Source organism: Pristiophorus japonicus, chromosome 15 (genome assembly GCF_044704955.1).
Source record: "Pristiophorus japonicus isolate sPriJap1 chromosome 15, sPriJap1.hap1, whole genome shotgun sequence".
Lineage (NCBI taxonomy): Eukaryota > Metazoa > Chordata > Chondrichthyes > Pristiophoridae > Pristiophorus > Pristiophorus japonicus.
The window spans coordinates 50,171,172-50,192,521 of record NC_091991.1 but is presented as its reverse complement, the minus strand read 5'-3'; the positions used below and the strand labels follow the sequence as shown (position 1 = coordinate 50,192,521).

The window sequence follows — 21,350 nt, the reverse complement described above, 5'->3', positions numbered from 1 at the left end:
CTTTTGGAAAATGTTACAACATGGAATGCTTCGTTTGCAATCACACCATGGGGGAAACATTATAAACATTCAGAGGCCTTCAGCACTGTCCGTAGGGCTGGGAGACATTTGCCTCTTCGGCAGTATTTGGCTAGTTTGTCTTTAAAATGTCCTTTAGTGGAGATTTTGATTTAAGATGTGGGATATTAGAGCTGGAATTTGTGAAAATTTGATTTCCATGAGTGATTAGTAAAATGATGTAACATTTTAATTCAAATTAAGTTCTGTAATTTGGAGCATCCTATGTTAAACGTTTGCATTGCATTGAGCACAGTGTCTGCTTTGTATCGTGAAATACTTAGTTTGAATGTAAATGTTTACATTGTGACATCTTGCAGGTGGAGCCCCAGTGTGCTGGAGTACAGTGTGCTATGATTCTGGTTTGTCTCTGGGATTTCCAAAACTGTCACAGATATCAGTTAGTACGGAGAAAGGCAGAGCAAGAACGCATTCATCAGTCGCCTCCTAGTGGCTGGATACAGAACAGCACTGGGGGAAGCCTGGAAACAGCTACGGAAAAAGCGTTTAGCTAAAATTTTTCACTGGGTCTGTGATTAATTAGAAACATTTTTCTTTTTGGCTTGCAAGTGAGCTCTTTTTCTTTGTGGGAGGGTGGGGGGGGGGGGGTGGGGCAAAAAAGTCCAGTTGATATTGTTTCATGACCATTTTTTGATTTTTCGAAGTGAGTGGTATAATTTACTTGAAAGTAAACCAGAACAATATCAGGGATGAAATTGATCTTGGGCGATAGCATTCCATCAATGGAAAAGAAAATCAGAGGGGGTGCAACATGGGCAGCCGATTTGCTATCACCTGTTTTACATTACCAGCTTCACTCAAAACACTGGAACGCTCACTGAGGCTGTGTTGGATAGGTATTATGTTTTACATGTGAAGATCATCTCTGTAAATCACATATATCTAATATCATTTATTACATTGTTTTCAAGTATGTTATGTGTGTTAAGTTCATCTATAGGATACTAACTCTGGCTCAATTCTCTTTGGAAAGAAAAGGTTTTGATAAACACTCTTTCAAATCAAAATGAGAACATTTGACAATTTATTTAAAACATCATAACTTTATACAAATGTAACACTTAAAAACAACCTTTTTTAAGACATCTGAGTTCATGAAGTAATAAAAGACACGTTAATTTTAGGTTTGAAACATTGAAATGTGCTTTTAGGTCAAGTGGGTGTGGTCATCCCAAATCATTTTTTGAATTTGGAGTGTTGTCTTGTGTTGAGCGGAATGGTTTGTATATGAGACTAATAGTGCTACCCTATTTGCATATAATTGTAAATTGATTGGGATAATTTTATTTGATGGGATTAGAGGTTCTGAGGTGTAGAAGTGAAGCAATACATTGTGTTTCTGTCTCCATAAAGAAAAAAAGGGAAGTATAGAAAGTGCAAGGGTGAAATTAAACAGGAAATTAGGAAAGCAAAGAGAGAGCATGAAAACATTTTGGCAAGGAAAACCTAAACATGTTTTATAAATACATTTAAGAGCAAGAGGATAACTAAAGAAAGAGTAGGGCCTATGAGAGACCATAAAGATAATGTGTGTGTGGAGGCGGAAGACGTGGGTATGAGTCTTAATGAACACTTTGCGTCTGTTTTTTACAAAAGAGAGGGGCGATGCAGGCATTGCGATCAGGGAGGAGGAGTGTAAAATATTAGATGAAATAAACATAATGAGAGAGGGGTTTAGCATTTTTGAAAGTGGATAAATCCCCAGGCCCGGATGAAATGTATCCCAGGCTGTTAAGAGAAGCAAAAGAAGAAATAGCAGAAGCTCTAACCATCATTTTCCAATTGTCTCTGGCTACAAGTGTGGTGCTGGAGAACTGCTAACGTTGTACCTTTGTTTAAAAAGAGAGAAAGGGATAGACCGAGTAATTACAGCCTAACCTCGGTGGTGGGAAAATTATTGGAGAAAATCCTGAGCGACAGGATAAATCTACATTTAGAAAGACACGGATTAATCAAGGACCGTCAGCATGGATTTGTTAAGGGAAGGTTGTGTCTGATTAACTTGATTGAATTTTTTGAGAAGGTAACGAGGGTTGATGAGGGTAATGCGTTTGATGTAGTATATATGGATTTTAGCAAGACTTTTGATGAGGTCCCACATGGCAGACTGGTCACATAAGAACATAAGAAATAGGAGCAGGAGTAGGTCACAAAAGTAAAAGCCCATGGGATCCAAGGCAGTGGCAAGTTGGATCCAAAATTGGCTCAGAGGCAGGAAGCAAAGGGTAATGGTTGATGGGTGTTTTTGTGACTGGAAGGCTGTTTCCAGTGGGGTTCTGCAGGACTCAGTGCTGGGTCCCTTGCTTTTTGTGGTATACATCAATGATTTAGACTCGGGGGTATGATTAAGAAATTTACAGATGACACAAACATTGGCTGTGTGGTTGATAATGAAGAAGAAATCTGAAGACTGCAGGAAGATATCAATGAACTGGTCAGATGGGCAGACTAACGGCAAATGGAATTCACTCCGGAGAAGTGTGAGGTAATGCATTTGGGGAGGGCTAATAAGGCAAGGGAATAAACAATAAATGGTAGGACACTGAAGTGTAGAGGAACAAAGGGACCTTGAAGTGCATGTCCACAGATCCCTGAAGGTAGCAGGCCAGGTAGATAAGGTGGTTAAGAAGGCATATGGAATACTTGCCTTTATTAGCTGAGGCATAGAATACAAGAGCTGGGAGGTTATGCTTGAACTGCAAAAAACACTAGTTACATCACAGCTAGAGTACTGCATGCAGTTCTGGTCACCACATTACAGGAAAGCTGTGTGCACTAGAGAGAGTACAGAGGAGATTTACGAGGATGTTGCCTGGACTAGAGAATTTTAGCTATGAGGAAAGAATAGATAGGCTGGGTTTGTTTTCTATGGAACAGAGGAGGCTGAGGTGAGAACTTATTGAGGCGTATAAAATTATGAGGGGCCTAGATAGAGTGGATAGGAATGACCGATTTCCCTTAGCAAAGGGGTCAACAACCAGGGGCATAGATTTAAAGTAATTAGTAGAAGGTTTAGAGGGGATTCGAGGGTAAGTTTCTTCACCCAGAGAGTGGTGAGGGTCTGGAACTCACTGACTGAAAGAGTGGTAGAGGTAGAAACCCTCACCACATTTAAAAAGTACTTGGATGTGCATGCAAGGCTATGGATTAAGTGCTGGAAAGTGGGATTAGGCTGGATAGTACTTTGTCAGCCGGCGCAGACATGATTGGCCGAATGGCCTCCTTCTATGCTGTAACTTTCTATGATAAGCACGTCTGCACTTGTACATTAATGGAGGAAGCAATCTAACACTCTTGTAACACTTTTTTTGGTTTATGCAGCGTTGAGGTACCCTGGGTCTGTATTTCAATACCATGGGAGCTGAACAGAGCACATATAATGATCATAAACAACCAGAATGTCATGTCTCGGGTAAGTAACTGTTAAAGCACTGGGACTTTATTAATATTCATTGTTGTTTAACTCGAGTGGATTCATGTTCACCGCCAATGAGCAGTGTTGGGTGAGTGTCAAAGAAAGCTGAGGTAGATCTCAACTATTACAATACTGCAGATATATAGGCATGTAGTAAGGCAATATTTTGTATAGTTGATAATTTAATGATACAGTTTTAGCAAAAGTACTCCTTATAAATGGTGAGTACAATACAATTAGCTTGCAGTGATTAATGTGAATAGGCCCCAATTTGAGCACTTATACCAAGTTGACCTCTATACCAGATGATAATGGGCTTAAGTTTCGGACCCCCGCTAGAATGGCGCACACCGGAGAAGCCTGCCTAATTTGTAGAACAAAAATTGCACCGAATATTTGCCTCGCGATTCTCCGATATCTGTAGGCCTGTTTCCAGCTCAGCGCGGCGCAGCAGGAACTGCTGGGGGCGGAGCTACAGCCCTGCGCCAAAAACAGTGCCGGCAGCTGCACGCGTGCGCAGTAGCTCCTGGCCCTCCCAGCGCATCCTGCCTCTGGGCGACGACCCTATCCCTGGCCGAAGGGACGTTGCCCCTATCCTGGGCCGATGGCCTGACACATCTGACCTCGGCAGCGGCGGCGGGGCCCGCCCGCCCGGCATCTCGCTAGGGGCGGGCCCCACCCGAAGTCCTACGTGGGAGCCGGCCGCGGCGGGGCCCATTCAGCGCCCCCTGCCCCCCTCCTCCCCATTCAGACCCCCTCCTATTCCCCCCCTTCTCTGCCTCCTCCCCCTCCCTCTCGCTCCGTCCCCCCCTCCCTCTCGCTCCATCCCCGCCTCCGTCCCCCCCTCCCTCTCGCTCCGTCCCCCCCTCCCTCTCGCTCCGTCCCCGCCTCCGTCCCCCCCTCCCTCTCGCTCCGTCCCCCCCTCCCTCTCGATTCATCTCCGCCTCCGTTCCCCCCTCGCTCTGCCTCCGTTCCCCCCTCCCTCTCACTCCGTCTCCCCCCCTCGCTCCGCCTCCATCCCCCCCTCCCTCTCGCTCCATCCCCCCCCCTCCCTCTCGCTCCCCCCTCCCACTCCTTCCCCCTTCTCTCCCTCCCTCCCCCCAGCCCTCGCTGTCAGAAACACAGAGAGACACTGACAGAGAGAGAGAGCGAGAGATTGGGGGGGCCCCGTTGCAGCATGCTGTTTGAGGGCTCCCGGTGCTGCAGTAGGTGAGTAGAAAGTTAATTTTTTTTAATTGATTTTATTTTTTATTAATTATTTTTGATTGATTTATTGATTTATTTATCATTTATTATTGATGATGGCTCTTTATTTGTAAAAGTGAAGTGTTTAATGTTTGTAAACCCCCCTCCCCCACCCCCCAATCTCTCGTTCCCTACACCTGATTTATAAGTGTAGGCAAGGTTTTTCTGAGCATACAAAAATCTACACTTACTCCATTCTAAGTTCGTTTGGAGTAAGTTTTCGCTGCCTAGACTTGCAAAACAGGCGTAAGTGGCCGGACATGCCCCCTTTTGGGAAAAAAAATCTGTTCTACAATGCAACTGTTCTAACTCACTAGAACTGGAGCAAACTAAATGCTGAGAATTGCGACTTCTAAGATGCTCCATTCTAAACTAGTTGCTCCAAAAAAATAGGAGCAACTCAGGCCGAAACTTGAGCCCAATGAGTTGTGCTGCACTGGTGATTCATTGCCTGTAATGTCACCTCAGAACTTCCGCCACACACACGTTCAAGCTACTACAGATCTGAGGTGAAGAAGACTGTATAAACTCTTTCAGATTTGTTTTGCTTTAGATTACCACAGATTCCATGCTGCTGGTGTTTGTATTACTTTGTACTGGATTGCTGGCTGTGACTGCCTTTAGCTCCGTAGATGGAAACTCACTGCAATCTAAACCAAGACAAGTAGTTTACAGTCTTCGAAATGACCCATCTCGGGTCTGTGGAGAGTTCAGGCAGATGAGCAGGAATTGCAAGGGAACAAAAGCTGAATTTTAAAGTTGAATAGTCAGCTGCACTAAATCAGTTGTTGACAACTAGTTGATAACCTACCAGGGAGATATAAAAAATGTTCTGGTGACTAAATAGAAGGATTAGCACAGAACGAATCAGTTTGCTGACTTGTATTGATCAATACAAAAAACAGAAAGACCAAAGACATTGTACAATTTTGTTTTGGGAGTCACAATTTGGATACTATATCACAAATGGTGTTCATTAAAAGTGGATTCCACTATATTGGAAAGCTTTGTAGCAGCATGAACGAGAGAATTCTTCTTAATGACGTCCTCAAACTTTCATCAGTGTGTCTATTGACACCACTGTGTCAACCAATGAGTTGGAGGCAGGGAGGGACTTGTGGCAGAACTCAAACTACTCCGCAAACTGCAAGGCAAACAAAATATATTTACTCAGAAAACATTCTTTTAAACAACGTGCAAAAGTAAACAGTCTACTGCTAGAAATCCGGGAAGACCAAAATGTACATGGTTATGCAAACAAAATTGTAATGTGAATGTTGCTGTGTTTACATGATTGTATTAGATCTTGAGGCAAAAAGTCTCTTCAGACTAGTATTAGAATAACTAGATAGATGCTTAGAATCTGCTTATGCTTTTGGTTTCCTGCAGATCTTATAGCATTCTGGTAAATGACAGTCAGATAACACTTTGTTTCCAGGCAAGCTATCTGCTGTTTGTGAGCTAGGAAGGTTGTTTCATGTATCTTTAATTTGACCAACTAAGGCCCAACATCTATGTTTCTTCCATTACTGCTAATAATCATATTATAATGCTAAGTTAAGATTTTGACTTTGTTTAACAAAACTGCTTTAAAATGCGTAAGTTAACCAGTGTATGAGAATAGAATAGAGGATATCTTTGAGAATTTAATGATTCATTCCATGATACCATAATCTGGAATGAAATAGTTAGTTTTGCATAGCTAAAGCTACTTGAACAGCGTGAACATAAATAACTGATAACAAGCAGCTATGAACATCTGAAGGCCAAGAAGGATAGGGACAAGAGAGATAAGATGAATTTCAATGGAGGAACCTTCAGGATGTATAAACAAGAAAGACAAATTGGCAAAGAACATGAGACCCCTTTAGACAAAGAACTCGACGTGCCATTAGGCACTGAGTTTTTAGGGGAACCTCTATAGGTTAAATGGTTTTGTCAATATTCCATCCCAGGCCCACCACTAAAAAGAGAATAATATAAACACCATGAGGGCTTATTCACACGAATGGCTCTCCCCTTCACCGTTTAAGAGTTGGGCTGGTTGAACGCTCTTTCGAGAGTAGACCCATGCTCACAAAAGTTAACATTCTTGGAGGTTCTAGACAAGCGGAAGAGAGGCCATTAGCCAGAGAACTGCTCATGCCACCAGCCGTCTGTCCAATCAGGGCCGGTACCAGCTGCTTGTCACGGTCGTATGTTTTTGCTGTATAACTAGTGTGTTATATTCCGTCTTAAACTCTGATTAAACACAAAATACCCATTATATTGGTTTGCAGTCGATCCTGATTATTTGAAAGACCAGAGATAAGCTAATATCAACAAATTAGTTTATCTCTACACTGCAGAATCTATTAAAAAAGAGTTTCTACGAAATACAGCAAACAGAACTCATGATTGAAACTACAGCAACTTCTCCTGGTAAAAAGCAGGGTGATTCCTCCAGCAAATTGGAGAATAGTTACATACAAATTAGGTGTGCTAGATTAATCCCTGTCACAGCAGTGCAGTCTCCAGGCATGATTGACAGTGTAGAGTAATTACCCAATCATCTCCATTCTGTCCTCTGGGAATAGTGGTGTCACCATGTGCAGCCAGCTTTTACTGCTCCTCTCAATCAATTGGAAGGAATAGAATAGGTAAAGACTTCTGGATTCTTTAATGACTAACCTAATGAACATAGCAATCACGATATGCTACGTAACTATGTTTGTAGGCTTATAATCTACGTGCTGTTCGACAGTCAACTCTGTCAACTGTAGAACTACTTTATTTCTCCACTACAGTGACTAAATGGGCGATTTCAGTTGAAAGTGATACTATTTATGTCTGGAGGTAAGATTTGTTGGTGAATTGATGAAAATGCAATTTTTTGGAAGCAGTATATAGGGCAAGTTTATGTTTTCTGATTCCATTGCTGACAAAAGGAAATGCGCCTTAGGAATTGGTTTTATACTCGCACCAATTTAAATATCAGCCAGTGTGTAACTTGCAGAATACATAATCAAATTTGCCTTGTTTTTCGCCCCATCAGTTGTCCCATTCTTTAGTTAAAAGTGTTTAACTGTGTGAATATGTGTATGAAGTCATGAAAAGTCTTTGTTTTTGTGGTAACAATCTTTATTTTGCTATATTTTTCTCTCTTACTTTTATTTCCTTCTCTCCTGCCCGCATTTGTTTTTCTGTCTCTCCACTTCTGTTTTTCTTTTCAATCCTGTTTCTCTTGCATTTAAGTTTCTCCTGCACATTTGTTTCTCTTTCGCCACTTTAACTTCTGTTTCTCTCTCTTCATTTATGTTTCTCTTTCTATATTCATTTTTTTTCTTTCTCCTCAATTATTTATGTTTTTCTCTTTTACGCTTTTCTCTCAGTTCGTTTTGTTTATTGTCTATCTTACTACTCTTCACTTTCCCCTTTTCTCTTTTTATTGTAGTTATCTCTGGTTTGTTTCAACAACCGTGGGCAGATTAGAGGCACCCGCATTAATGACCATTCAGCTTGTGGCTTTATAACAAGATATGTTGTAGATGCTGCCAAATTAATTATTGTAGACTATTTATTTGTGTGTGTTTGTGTATGTGTATCTTTTAATAGATCAAAAACTCTGTTAGGATGTGTGTCATATTATTTGTTTCTTATTCAGCGACAAATTCTCCAGCGAAGCAGAGAGCTAAAATGGATGATATCATAGTTGTTGCTACAGGAACACAGCAACCTGCTCGAACCACGTGGAATGATCCAGATGTTATTAAGCTGCATGAAATTCCCACCTTCCAACCTCTTCTCAAAGGTAATGCTTCTTTCCTCTTTAGATATTACCTAACTACAGCTGAATATAATTTACTTTCATTACAGCTATATCTAGGACCATGAAAATAATCACAAGTACCCATCTAATCTAATTATTTGTTTCTCCTTTTATCTACCCTTTTATTTCCTAAAATAAATCATTGTCCAGTTCTTAACGCTCTATATTGGCTGTGTAATTGTTTCAGTCACATTTACTGCTTCCAGATGTCTCGTGGTGTTGCTCATAGTGGGTCAGATTACGCGGTTGCAAAGGGTGAGGCTGGAATACACTTTTCCACTGAAAAGATTTGGAACAAAGTTTGTAAGAGATCTCCTTGGAGGCTGTGAAGTAAATGTTCTTGTGAGGCTCCTGGAAAATAATTGGTGTTTTCCTTCCCCATTGCAAGTAGACAGATAAATACATTTATTTTCATAGTTAAATAAATAAATCTCTGCATGTTTCACAAGGAGGGAGTAGCTGGGTACTCTGTTCCATCTGTTTAGAGTGTGGGTTTCTATAGTGAGATCTAAGAAATATAACACTTATAGATTGAGATAACTTACATCTTTTCTTCTTTACCAACTATCACTGCAACAATAAAGTTACTAAAATGTTCTGCTTGACTAAAGATATTTATATTCAGAATTTTTATTCAGAAACTCCCTGTAAACGTGAATAATGGTACAATCATTCCAGAATTTGCCATCCAAATTAACTATGTATTTTTTGCTAATTGGTTTGACAGACTGATTCTAGTTGTTGAGGGGTCTAGAACAAGGGGACATAGATATAAGATTAAATGTAAGATATCTGTCAGAAAGCAGGAGATTTTTTTTATAGAATTGTGAGGCTGTGTAATACACTGGAGTTACTGATTTTTAAACTTTGCTCTTGGGATCTGGGCAACGCGGACAAGGCCACATTTATTGTTCATCCTTCATTGCCCTGAGACGGTGGTGGTGGACCTTGTGGTGATGGTGCTCCCATAATGGTGTTAGGTAAGGAATTCCAGGATTCTGGCCCGGTGATGATGAAGGAATGGTGATTTGTGTCTATGTTAGGTTGGTGTGTGACTTGGAGGTGATGGTGTTCCAACAATATTGCTTCTCTTGATCTTCATAGTGGTAGAGGTCGCAGGGGAGGGAGGTGCCATTGGAGCAACCTTGGTGAAGTGCTGCAGTGCATCCTGTAGATTGTACATACTGCAGCTGCAAACTGCTCTGTCCTGGATGGTGTTGAGGCTCTTGAGTGTTGTTGTGACTACATTTACCTAGGTGAGTGCTGAGTTTTCTGTCATACTCCTGATTTGATCCTTGAAAATGGTGAAGAGGCTTTGAGAGGTCAGTAGGTGAGCTGCTTGTCCCAGAGTACCTAGCCTCTGTCCTGTTCTTGTAACGACAGTGTTGATATGGCTGGCCCAGTTTAGCTTCTGGTCAATAGTGACCCCTAGGATGTTGATGGTGAATGATTGCATGTTGGTGGGGCCATTGAAGATCAAGGGAAGATGGCTGTAGTTTCTCTTGTTCATGATGGGCATTACCTGGAACTTGTGTAATGTAAATGTTACCTGCCATTTGCCAGCCCCAGTTTTGGTGTTATCCAGGTCCTGTTGTAGGCTGAAATAGGTTGCTTCAGTGAGATTGAAGCAGAAACCGTGTCAACATGCAAGAACAGATTAGCTAGGTGGTTGAAGGAAGTGAGAGGGTAAAGTGATATGGGACTAGCGTGAGCACTTGGGATTAGGACAAATACAAACACTGACTAGTGGGGCTGAAGTTCTGTTTCCATGTTTTAATTTCCATGTAATTCTATGACTCTCTGGTGCCGAAATTCAGGATCTCGAGGAGACCCATTAATGTGCGTTTGAGGCGGCCATTCCTAAAAATTGAATGGCCGTCGCTTTGGGGTCAACAGGCCGACCCGACCTAAATTGAGGGCTGGGATTTTTTTTGCCTGGACACCATCCTACCCGAGTGGTTGCACCGTCAATGAAAACAATTTAAAAAAGCAATAAAAATACTTACCCATCGATATTCAGCTCCATTCATCGATCCCCCGCCGTGCGGTGCCCCAGGCAGGTTTTTCTGCCGGTGCACCATCTCCGCACTGAGTGCGGCCGCCCTTAAAGGGAAGGGCCCACTGCCGTGGCCACAATGCAAAACTTTTTGCTGATCGGCCGGCAACATACTGGCCCCGGGGTCGGCCAGCGCCTGGTGGCGGTGGTAGGGTGCCGATGGTGGTGGGCTGCTGAACCTCTGCGAGTCTGCTTCTCCGGCCGATTGGGCCTCTCGCTGAGCCATGAGCCTCCAACCGGGCTCCGAGCCTCCCGTGAGCTGCGAGTCCTGAGCGGTAGTGGGGGGAGAGCAGGGGAGGATGGGGGGAGTCGGAGGGCCTTGGGGTCGAGGGAGAGAGAGGCTGGGGTGGGGGTGTGGTGGTGTTGGGGGAGAGAGAGAGAGAAGCTGTGGGGGGAGAGAGAGAAAGAGAGACTGGAGGGGGAGAGAGAAAGAGAGACGAGAGAGAGAGCGCGCGCGCAAGAGGCTTGGGGCGGGGGGGCGAGGGGTGGAGAGGTGGAAAAGAGAGAGGCTGGGGAGAGAGAGAGAGAGAGAGAGAGAGAGAGCGCGCGTGCAAGAGGCTGGGGGGAAGAGGGAGAGAGAGAAAGAGAGGGGGGGTGCTGGGGGGCAGGGGAAATAGAAGAGAGAGAGAGAGCGGCTGGGGGGATGGAGAGAGAGAGAGAGAGAGAGAGAGAGACTGGGGAACATAACATAAGAACATAAGAATTAGGAACAGGAGTAGGCCATCTAGCCCCTCGAGCCTGCTCCTCCATTCAACAAGATCATGGCTGATCTGGCCGTGGACTCAGCTCCACTTACCCACCCGCTCCCCATAACCCTTAATTCTCTTACTGGTTAAAAATCTATCTATCTGTGATTTGAATACATTCAATGAGCTAGCCTCAACTGCTTCTTTAGGCAGAGAATTCCACAGATTCACAACCCTCTGGGAGAAGAAATTCCTTCTCAACTCGGTTTTAAATTGGCTCCCCCCGTATTTTGAGGCTGTGCCCCCTAGTTCTAGTCTCCCCGACCAGTGGAAACAACCTCTCTGCCTCTATCTTGTCTATCCCTTTCATTATTTTAAATATTTCTATAAGATCAGCCCTCATCCTTCTGAACTCCGAGTAAAGACCCAGTCTACTCATCTATCATCATAAGGTAACCCCCTCATCTCCGGAATCAGCCTCGTGAATCGTCTCTGTACCCCCTCCAAAGCTAGTATATCCTTCCTTAAGTAAGGTGACCAAAACTGCATGCAGTACTCCAGGTGCGGCCTCACCAATACCCTATACAGTTGCAGCAGGACCTCCCTGCTTTTGTATTCCATCCCTCTCGCAATGAAGACCAACATTCCATTCGCCTTCCTGATTACCTGCTGCACCTGCAAACTAACTTTTTGGGATTCATGCACAAGGACCCCCAGGTCCCTCTGCACCGCAGCATGTTGTAATTTCTTCCCATTCAAATAATATTCCCTTTTACTGTTTTTTTTTTCCCAAGGTGGATGACCTCACATTTTCCGACATTGTATTCCATCTACCAAACCTTAGCCCATTCACTTAACTTATCTAAATCTCTTTGCAGCCTCTCTGTGTCCTCTACACAACCCGCTTTCCCACTAATCTTTGTGTCATCTGCAAATTTTGTTACACTACACTCTGTCCCCTCTTCCAGGTCATCTATGTATATTGTAAACAGTTGTGGTCCCAGCACCGATCCCTGTGGCACACCACTAACCACCGATTTCCAACCCGAAAAGGACCCATTTATCCCCACTCTCTGCTTTCTGTTAGCCAGCCAATTCTCTATCCATGCTAATACATTTTCACTGACTCCGCATACCTTTATCTTCTGCAGTAACCTTTTGTGTGGCACCTTATCGAATGCCTCTTGAAAATCTAAATACACCACATCCATCGGTACACCTCGATTCACAATGCTCATTATATCCTCAAAGAATTCCAGTAAATTAGTTAAACATGATTTCCCCTTCATGAATCCATGCTGCATCTGCTTGATTGCACTATTCCTATCTAGATGTCCCGCTATTTCTTCCTTAATGATAGTTTCAAGCATTTTCTCCACTACAGATGTTAAACTAACTGGCCTATAGTTACCTGCCTTTTTTAAACAGAGGCGTTACATTAGCTGCTTTCCAATCCACTGGTACCTCCCCAGAGTCCAGAGAATTTTGGTAGATTATAACGAATGCATCTGCTATAACTTCCGCCATCTCTTTTAATACCCTGGGATGCATTTCATCAGGACCAGGGGACTTGTCTACCTTGAGTCCCATTAGCCTGTCCAGCACTACCCCCACTAGTGATAGTGATTGTCTCAAGGTCCTCCCTTCCCACATTCCTGTGACCAGCAATTTCTGGCATGGTTTCTGTGTCTTCCACTGTGAAGACCGAAGTAAAATAATTGTTTAAGGTCTCAGCCATTTCCACATTTCCCATTATTAAATCCCCCTTCTCATCTTCTAAGGGACCAACATTTACTTTAGTCACTCTTTTCCGTTTTATATATCTGTAAAAGCTTTTACTATCCGTTTTTATGTTTTGCGCAAGTTTACCTTCGTAATCTATCTTTCCTTTCTTTATTGCTTTCTTAGTCATTTTTTGCTGTTTAAAATTTTCCCAATCTTCTATTTTCCCACTAACCTTGGCCACCTTATACGCATTGGTTTTTAATTTGATACTCTCCTTTATTTCCTTGGTTATCCACGGCTGGTTATCCCTTCTCTTACCGCCCTTTTTCACTGGAATATATTTTTGTTGAGCACTATGAAAGAGCTCCTTAAAAGTCCTCAATTGTGCCACCGTTTAGTCTGTGTTTCCAGTCTACTTTAGCCAACTTTGCCCTCATCCCTCTGCCCTTAAAATCATGAAGGGTTTAGATAGAGTAAATAAAGAGAAACTGTTTCTAATGGCTGGAGGGACGATAACCAGAGGGCACAAATTTAAGGTAATTGTCAAAAGAACCAGAGGCAATGTGAGAAAAGCCTTTTTTACGTAACGGGTGGTTAGGATTTGGAATGCATTGTCTGATGGGGTGGTGGATACAGAATCAATATGAGCCTTCAAAAAGGAATAGGATAAATACTTGAAGGATAAAAAAAAATTGCAGGGATATGGGGAAAGAGTAGGGGAGTGGGATTAACTGGATTGCTCTTCGAAAGCAGGCTCAATGGACCGAATGGGCTCCTTGTGTGCTGCACTATTCTATGAGCAGGTAGAGGAAGGGAGCAGGAAGGCAGAGGGATCGGGGAGAGAAGCAGCGGGGGTGGGGGAAGCTATTTTGTTATGAACTGTGGCTGGCGATGCTCAGTTGGGCCCACCAGGGGTCACTCCTGGTTGTACCTAGCAGGAAGCCAAACATGGCCTGGCGTTAGAGGCAGCGGGACATTAAAATGAGAGTAAATCTTTAAGAAATTAAATAAAAATATATTAAAAAAGTAATGTTCAATGATGTGAAAAATAACTAAGCAATAATTTAGTATGGAAACATTTGGAAAATGAAGAAAGTTAATCATATTTATGCACTTAAAGTATAAACTTAAAAAGTTAAACTTTTAGAAAAAGGACTTGCCAGAATAGCCGGAATCTAACGTGCAGCGATTCAGAGCTGAGAAGAGGATTATATGCTCCTCAGTATCACCCAATGTCCAGAACCTGCAACTACATTTACATGGAGAGCAGTATTTTTAACCATATACTACTCCTATAAAATAGCCACAATTGTCACACCAGGCGGTATGCTTTATTTGAAAAACAAGTTGTGATACCCTTAACATTGTCACCTACAGGCACATAGGTATTTCAGGTAAATGTGGACACTTTTATAATGGGATTTCAGGTAAATGTGGACACTTTTATAATGGGAGTTTTCAATGCAACTTGTACCTCGCATAACAAATTTAATATGTTATAAGTAGATATGGATTAGCTTACCTTGTGACAACACCTCTCAATCCAGCAACATCTACCACAGAGAAGGACAAGAGCAGCAACATCATGGGAATGCCATTACAGGTTGAACCTCCTTATCTGGGATTCCCTTATCCGGCACTACCCCTCGTTCGGCATCATTCCTGCCGCTGGGGGGTGCATGCGCAGAATGCAGCCGGGTCCTCTGGCATGAACAAATTGAAGTCCTTCCTCGCTGCCGACTCCCGCAGTCGCTAGCCTGGCCCCTCGATCCACCACACCCCTCCCCACTATGATCTCTCTGCCGCACTCCCAGCCCCGAGCCAGCCAGCCTCGATATTCCCGACCGCTCCACTGCAAACTCTGCCACCGTCGCGATTTCCCCCCCCCCCCCCCGTCCCCCTGCAGCCTTCCTCGCTGCCACACTCCCAGTCGGCAGTCAGTCAACCACGATATCCCCGACCGCTCCGCTCTGCTGCAAACTCCGCCAGACCTGCAGTCCAACTCTGCAAATTTTTTTTTACTTACTGAGTATCAGGTGAGCAATGAGAAAATATGACTGGTGTTGCCGATCTCTTCCACCTCCGCCAATTCCACCTACCCCCCCACCACGGCCTTTCTTGCTGCCACACTCCCAGCCCCCAGCCCCCAGCCAGCCAGCCCCAATATTCCTGAGCAAAGGGGAACGTCCAAAAAATGCAGATAATTGTAACTTTGCCTACCTGTACTAGCAATCTTTCCAGCGTTTTGCATTCATAATCACTGCACTGGAAAACCCAATGCACTATATGAATGCCTTGCTCTGTACCTGTACCATTCAATTAACTGAAGTCTCCCTAAAGACTGACCTTTGGCACTGTATTGTACCTGTGGTGGGGGGGGGGGGGGGTGGATTGCGGGGTCAGGCCAGCGATAGGAGTTCATGAAAGTTGTAAAAATGACGCTTAATGCTCACAATGTGTGTACTTGGTCACTATGGCACAGAAATGAAGACACGATCTGTTTTTGACCAATGATTGACACCAATGAAGTTGTAAAAATGGTTTGTATAGCGTTGCTCCCCTAACTACACGTGACCTCCCACATCCGGCAAAATCCCTTATTCGACACAGGCCAGGTCCCGAAGGGATAAGGGAGGTTCAACCTGTACCTCTAAATTCCTCTCTAAGTCACACACAACCCTGACATAGACAAATTAATTATGTTTCTTTGTCGTTCATAGACTCATAGAAACTTACCGCACAGAAGGAGGCCACTTGGCCCATCATGCCTGTGTTACTAAGTCAAAACCTGGAATTCCTGGCCCAGCACCACTGTGGGAGCACCATCACCACAAGGACAGCAGCGGTTCATGGAGAAGGCTTTTCAGAGCAACTAGGAATGGGCAATAAATACAGCTTTCCTAGCGGTGCTTGCATCTGTGAGCAAATATTAAACAAACTTCCCAATATGGGGAAGTGGAAAGATCATGGGATACATTTGCACAGTTCCAGGAGGCAGATTAAAGAATGACATTGCTGGAGTTTAGGATCTAGTCTCTGGCCCTCACAGCTAGGGAAAGTATGTGACTGGTTGAGAGGGAAATGGGTCCATTTGAAAATATAAAATTAATTTTCAAAATTTAATCTCCATTGAGGAAACCAGTTGTTAATATTACCTGTTTGTTAGTTTTAAAAATTTAACCTGTTCAGGAGTAATAAGTTTGATTTGAAAATTGCATTATCTTTATGTATTTTTGTTCCTTTATTAACATTGGGAATGATTTTATGTCTTGTAAAGACTAGCTTCAAGTGTTTGTCAGAGCAGCGTTGAATGAGAAGGCCATATTTGCTCATTTTAAAGTGATTGAAATTCTCAAGTGAAATGTTTCAAAATGTCTAGTTGATTTTTCACTTGGAACAAAAAACTTAGAAGAAGTACAAAGAGAATTGAGGTACAGCAGGTGTGTTCAGGAATATCGATATATATTTGAAAATATTGGCATTTGTGTTGAAAAATACAAATGACAATCACATTTTCTTAAATTTAGAAAAACTTATTTTATTACAGCAATTAACACATTACATTCAAAGTATAGTGTGCAGGGTACAACATACATGGTAGGTTGTAGATGTTGGTGAGCTTTCCTGTCTGGCTGGGGTGGATGATATTGCCGACTGATTCCAGGGAGTGGCAGTGGTACTAGTACATCTCCCTGTGCTCACCTGCTGGCTCAGCACTTAATGGGTTTTGATGTTTTGCCAGGGGTTTTACAGTCACCGTGTTCAGATTGGATGTAGCGGCAGTTGTATATTTACACCATCCCACCACAAAAGAAAATAACCAATTTGTGTGGCGCAGTCTTTGAAGTCAGCTAACAAGTTTCTTTGAGCAGCCACCATCAATTCTTTTGATTGCTGATATTCAGTGCTTCTGTGCTTTGCAGTAATACAGCGGGCCCTCCTCCATAGTCTGCACAGCATAGTACCCAGTTTCCTAGCCCAATACAACCTCACTGCATTGCTCTGTGGCCCTGGAGAACGTGGATCACTTTCCATACCTCGGGAGCAAATCTGCCACCAAGCTCATGGTCTACAGGGCTATAGTGATACCCGTCCTCCTGTATGGCTCAGAGATGTGGACCATATACAGCAGACACCGTAAATCGCTGGAGAAATACCACCAACGATGCAAATCCCCTGGGAGGACAGACGCACCAACGTTAGCGTACTTGACCAGGCCAACAAGACACTGAAAATGTGGAATTCAAAAATAAGAACAAGAAATGCTGGAAATAGATAACCGCTCGATCAGAATTTGGGAGAGGAAATTTAGGTTAATATTTTAGATAGAGATCCTTGTTCGGAACCCAATTCAGTTCTGATGAAGGGCCCACTTGAAACATTAATGTCCCTTCCTCTGTTTGTTTTCTGCATTTTCTGTTTTTATCACTCTAATGCAGCTGGAGGCGTTTGGCGCATAGGGAGGTTTCCTCTTGGCTGGGGGATTCTGCATGTCACTGCATAGACATGAAAGTAGAAGAAGAAAATATAATTGGCAGGAGAGGACGGGAAATTGAGGCCGTGATTTTACGAACCTCGGGGGGTCCATGGCGGACGACGTCGGTGGCGGGTCCCGACCCCGCTGCTGGCTTCATCCCGCCGTCTGAAATGACTTTCCCCAATTGGGCTTGTTAATCCCGCCCAGCGTGTTTGCCGGCCATTTAGAAGAAGCGGAGCTGGTGATGTCATTTGATGCGTCATCAGCCAGTTTCCTTAAAGGAACCATGGACATTGAGGTGCTGCAAACTCTGACAATTACTGCACAGAGGTTCAGGGCTGCACCCAGGCTCTCCCATGACTCCCTCCATATGCCTATGGAGGGAGTCACAGCACGCAGGGAGATCCTCTTCCCTCCCCAGGAGATCGACACAGCCTGGTTGCACATTGCAGTGGAGGGCAAAAGCAGGGATGTGGTCAAGAGGACCTGGGTGCTATGCCGCAAGCCTTTCAATGATCTCAGTAGATCATGAAATGTTAGTACAAAGCCACACTCAATCACATCCTGCTGTGCCTCTGATCACATCCTCATCACTCTGCCTTCCCTACCCTACTGCTGCACATCCTTACTCTCAGCAACTGACCTTGCACCTCCACCCATCCCTCTCTATCTACATTATCACATCCCCATCTCACCCAGCCACCCCTCACACTCGCCCTCATCCTAGTGCAATCATACCAACTAACAACACACAAGTATAGGCACTTGGGTGTTTTATGCAATGTTCATGTGGTGTCAAACATTGAAACCTTTATTTTCAACACTTTGCGTTTTTGGACAGATTTGTGTGCACCTTTGGAAGTGAGTTGCAGTGAATGATGAGACATAACAGTACCCCCCCCCCGCAATGGTGATGAATGTGAAAGGAATGGCTTGGGCATTGTAGGGATGGGCCTGGGTGTGGGGCCTGGATGGCTAAAGACAAAGCTGCCAATGTTGGGGAGCAGGGCTGCACAAGAAGCCAGAGTCAGGAACGTAGAGTTCTGGGGGGTTGTTGGGTTGGAGGAGGTTAGAGATAGGGAGGGGTGAGCTTTGAATGAATTTCAACACGTGGATGAGAATTTTAAATTGGAGCTATTGGGGGATTGGGAGCCAATGTAGGTCAGTGGGTACTGGGGTGAGATAGAATATGGGTGGTAGAGTTTATTTTATGAGGTTTACTGAGGGTCAACTCATTCCCCTGTACTCTTAAGTCACTTCCTCTTTTACAGAAGGGATCCCTATGCATTTAATAAAAATGTTGACTGATGATTCATAATTTTCAAGGTTTTTATAGTTCCCAAACACAGCAAAAGAGATTCACTTTTCAGAATAAATTGGCATCCTAAAGGCAGTATCACACAAGTGTTGCTTTCCCAGATGTAAGCAGGAGAAGTTACTTTCATTCTATCTTTTATTTATTCTATTCCTTTTAAATGTTTTTATATTGTGAATATACAGCACTGCGATCAGTGATTTCCCAGAGATATGTCGCCACTCATATTGCTTGCATTTTGAGCAAGGTTGTAATGATTTGGCATATTCATAATGAACATTGTTTGAATTGTACCCAGACCTATTGTAAAGCAGTCACATATTGAATCTCTCCAAGGCTACTGTAACATTTTAGTGCCCAAATAAATGTCTTTTTAACTGATAATGGTCAATGGGGTACTGTGTTCTTGGGGGAGGAGACAATACATTTATTCCCATCAGTGTCTTTCCACAGCAGCAATGTTGAGATTGGGAAATCTGGCTATGGGCGATTGCAGGTCAATTAATTTCCTAATACTCTGTGCACAGTGCTACACTCCAGTGTGCTTTACCACTCGATGATCATTTTTATTTTTGTGTGCCAGAATCGCAATATGTTTTTTATGTGTTCATAAAAAATTCAAATGGAAATTTTAAACACCTAATGAATGAACATAAATATGCAGACCAGTTGGAATACATATAAATATGAACAGTTAAAGTTTAAAAAAAAATTGAAATAATTTCTGGAAAAAATTGGGTATTGCAAAATTGTCTGCGGTTTATTTAGGCTTTCATGACTACTTGTCCTGCCTACACACAGAAACTCCCAGCTTTATAATCTTGTACATCTGGAGAACTGATTCAGGAAGGAGGATGATGTGACTTCGTACATAAACATTTTGGGGTGGAAATTTCTCAGTGTCATTTTTTAAGAAGTTACTTAACTTGTAAAATCCCTGTGCTATCGTTGACCTTTTTTATAATTAAATAATTTTACATGTTAAGTTATTAAAATAACAAAGTTAACATCCATCCTTTTAATCTCATCGAACAATGCTTTTATCATGTACCTGTCAGATTATAAATGTTAGGAAATTGGGTCAAGATCATTTGGAGGGACATTTTGAGAATGCTTAAGTGTTGACTAAAACAGAGAGTGGAAAAATGGTGACCATGGTTTGGAGCTAAACTAATAAACATGCTGTTACATTGAATCACTCTTTTATTTAAGTTTTCTACTTCTTTGCAAGGATTCTTGGATAAAAGATGATAGCTATGTGATTCCTGGGAAAAGGGGTAGATCTGAGGTGGAGCAGAACTTCTTTCCACCTGCCCAATGCCAATGATTTTGACCCTTTTAGAAATCCAAGGGTCAGATTATTTTAAATATCCTGGGCGAGCGCCCAACTGTTTCCAGTGATACTGGAGTGCCGGCCTGAATTGAGTCGAGGGGAGGAATTTTGTTGTGACACCTTGCTGACGAAGCACCAGAACCATTAAGATGTTCTCTTGGCTTCTGCAGTTGATGGCTCTGTAATTGATTGTGTGGACAAAGCCAATCTTTGATTTATTTTTAAACTCTCGCCTCCTCCTCCACCTAGGGCCTGAGTAATGCTGGGCATAGGGACTCACGAGCATTCCTGGCGTCCAGTGTTGCTAAAGGTGTAAATGAGGAAAATACATCTTGTAACATATTTTTTTAATTTACATCTCATTATAATTCATCCACCCATTTGTGGGCAGGCATATTGTGGGCCCACTGCTAAAAGCACCAGGTTATCTGATGGGGCTGTAATAGGGTCAGAACCCTTGCAGATACGGGATTCCCCCTTCCTCCATTTGACAGTTCGATAAAAAACCACTGTCCCTGGCCTAAGGATTTTTAGGAGCAATGTTTCCAAAAATTCATCTGGAGTATCAAAAAGGGAAGATGGTTGAACCCTGTAAGAGAACCGGCGTCAACACTGAGTGAACTTGCTGCTGTTTTTCAGTTAGTGCCATGGGATCTTTTATGTCCACTGAGCTGGCAGGCGAGACCTAGGGATAATGTCTTGCGTCAATAAAGCACCCCCTGACAATGGAGTGTTCCTTTAGTACTGCACTGAAATATCGGCCTTGAAATGTTGGACTTGAGTCCATTTTGGTGCTAGGAACCTTTTGACTCGGTGGCATAAATCCTGTCAACTGATCCAAGGTGACACTAAGATATTTTTAAAAGGAATAGCCCCTTGAATCATGCCACGGAAGGTTATTTTAAAGGATAATTGCCTCAGCTAAAATAGCAGCGGAGCAGTTTCAGATGATGTGTGTTTGTGTTGTAGCACGCGCAGTGTAATTTCAGCACAGGACAGAAGAGCAATTTGGCATTACCGATTAATACAGCTGATTACAGACAACCCTTAATATTGGCAGCAACCGAGATAGTTTGTCTCTGAATGAGTAATGGGATAATGACAGTTGATACGATGAACAGAAGGCAGTATTGCTGCCATAGTTACGGAGGGGTCAATAGAGCTGATTGGACTTATGGCAGTGCTGAAGCAGGGGGTTTGTATCTATAAAGA

At 43.1% G+C, this 21,350-nt stretch overlaps 1 protein-coding gene across 4 annotated transcripts in view; it reads left to right on the top strand.

Moving 5' to 3' along the window:
* borcs5 (BLOC-1 related complex subunit 5) overlaps nt 1-21,350 on the top strand; it is a 164,844-nt gene that overhangs the window by 16,041 nt on the left and 127,453 nt on the right. For all 4 annotated transcript variants that reach the window (XM_070900414.1, XM_070900413.1, XM_070900412.1 and 1 more), the window contains 2 exons: nt 3,400-3,490; nt 8,382-8,528. In XM_070900414.1, coding sequence (XP_070756515.1) covers nt 3,433-3,490; nt 8,382-8,528 — 205 coding nt within the window. In that variant the 5' untranslated portion in view covers nt 3,400-3,432. The remainder of the gene's footprint in view (nt 1-3,399; nt 3,491-8,381; nt 8,529-21,350) is intronic.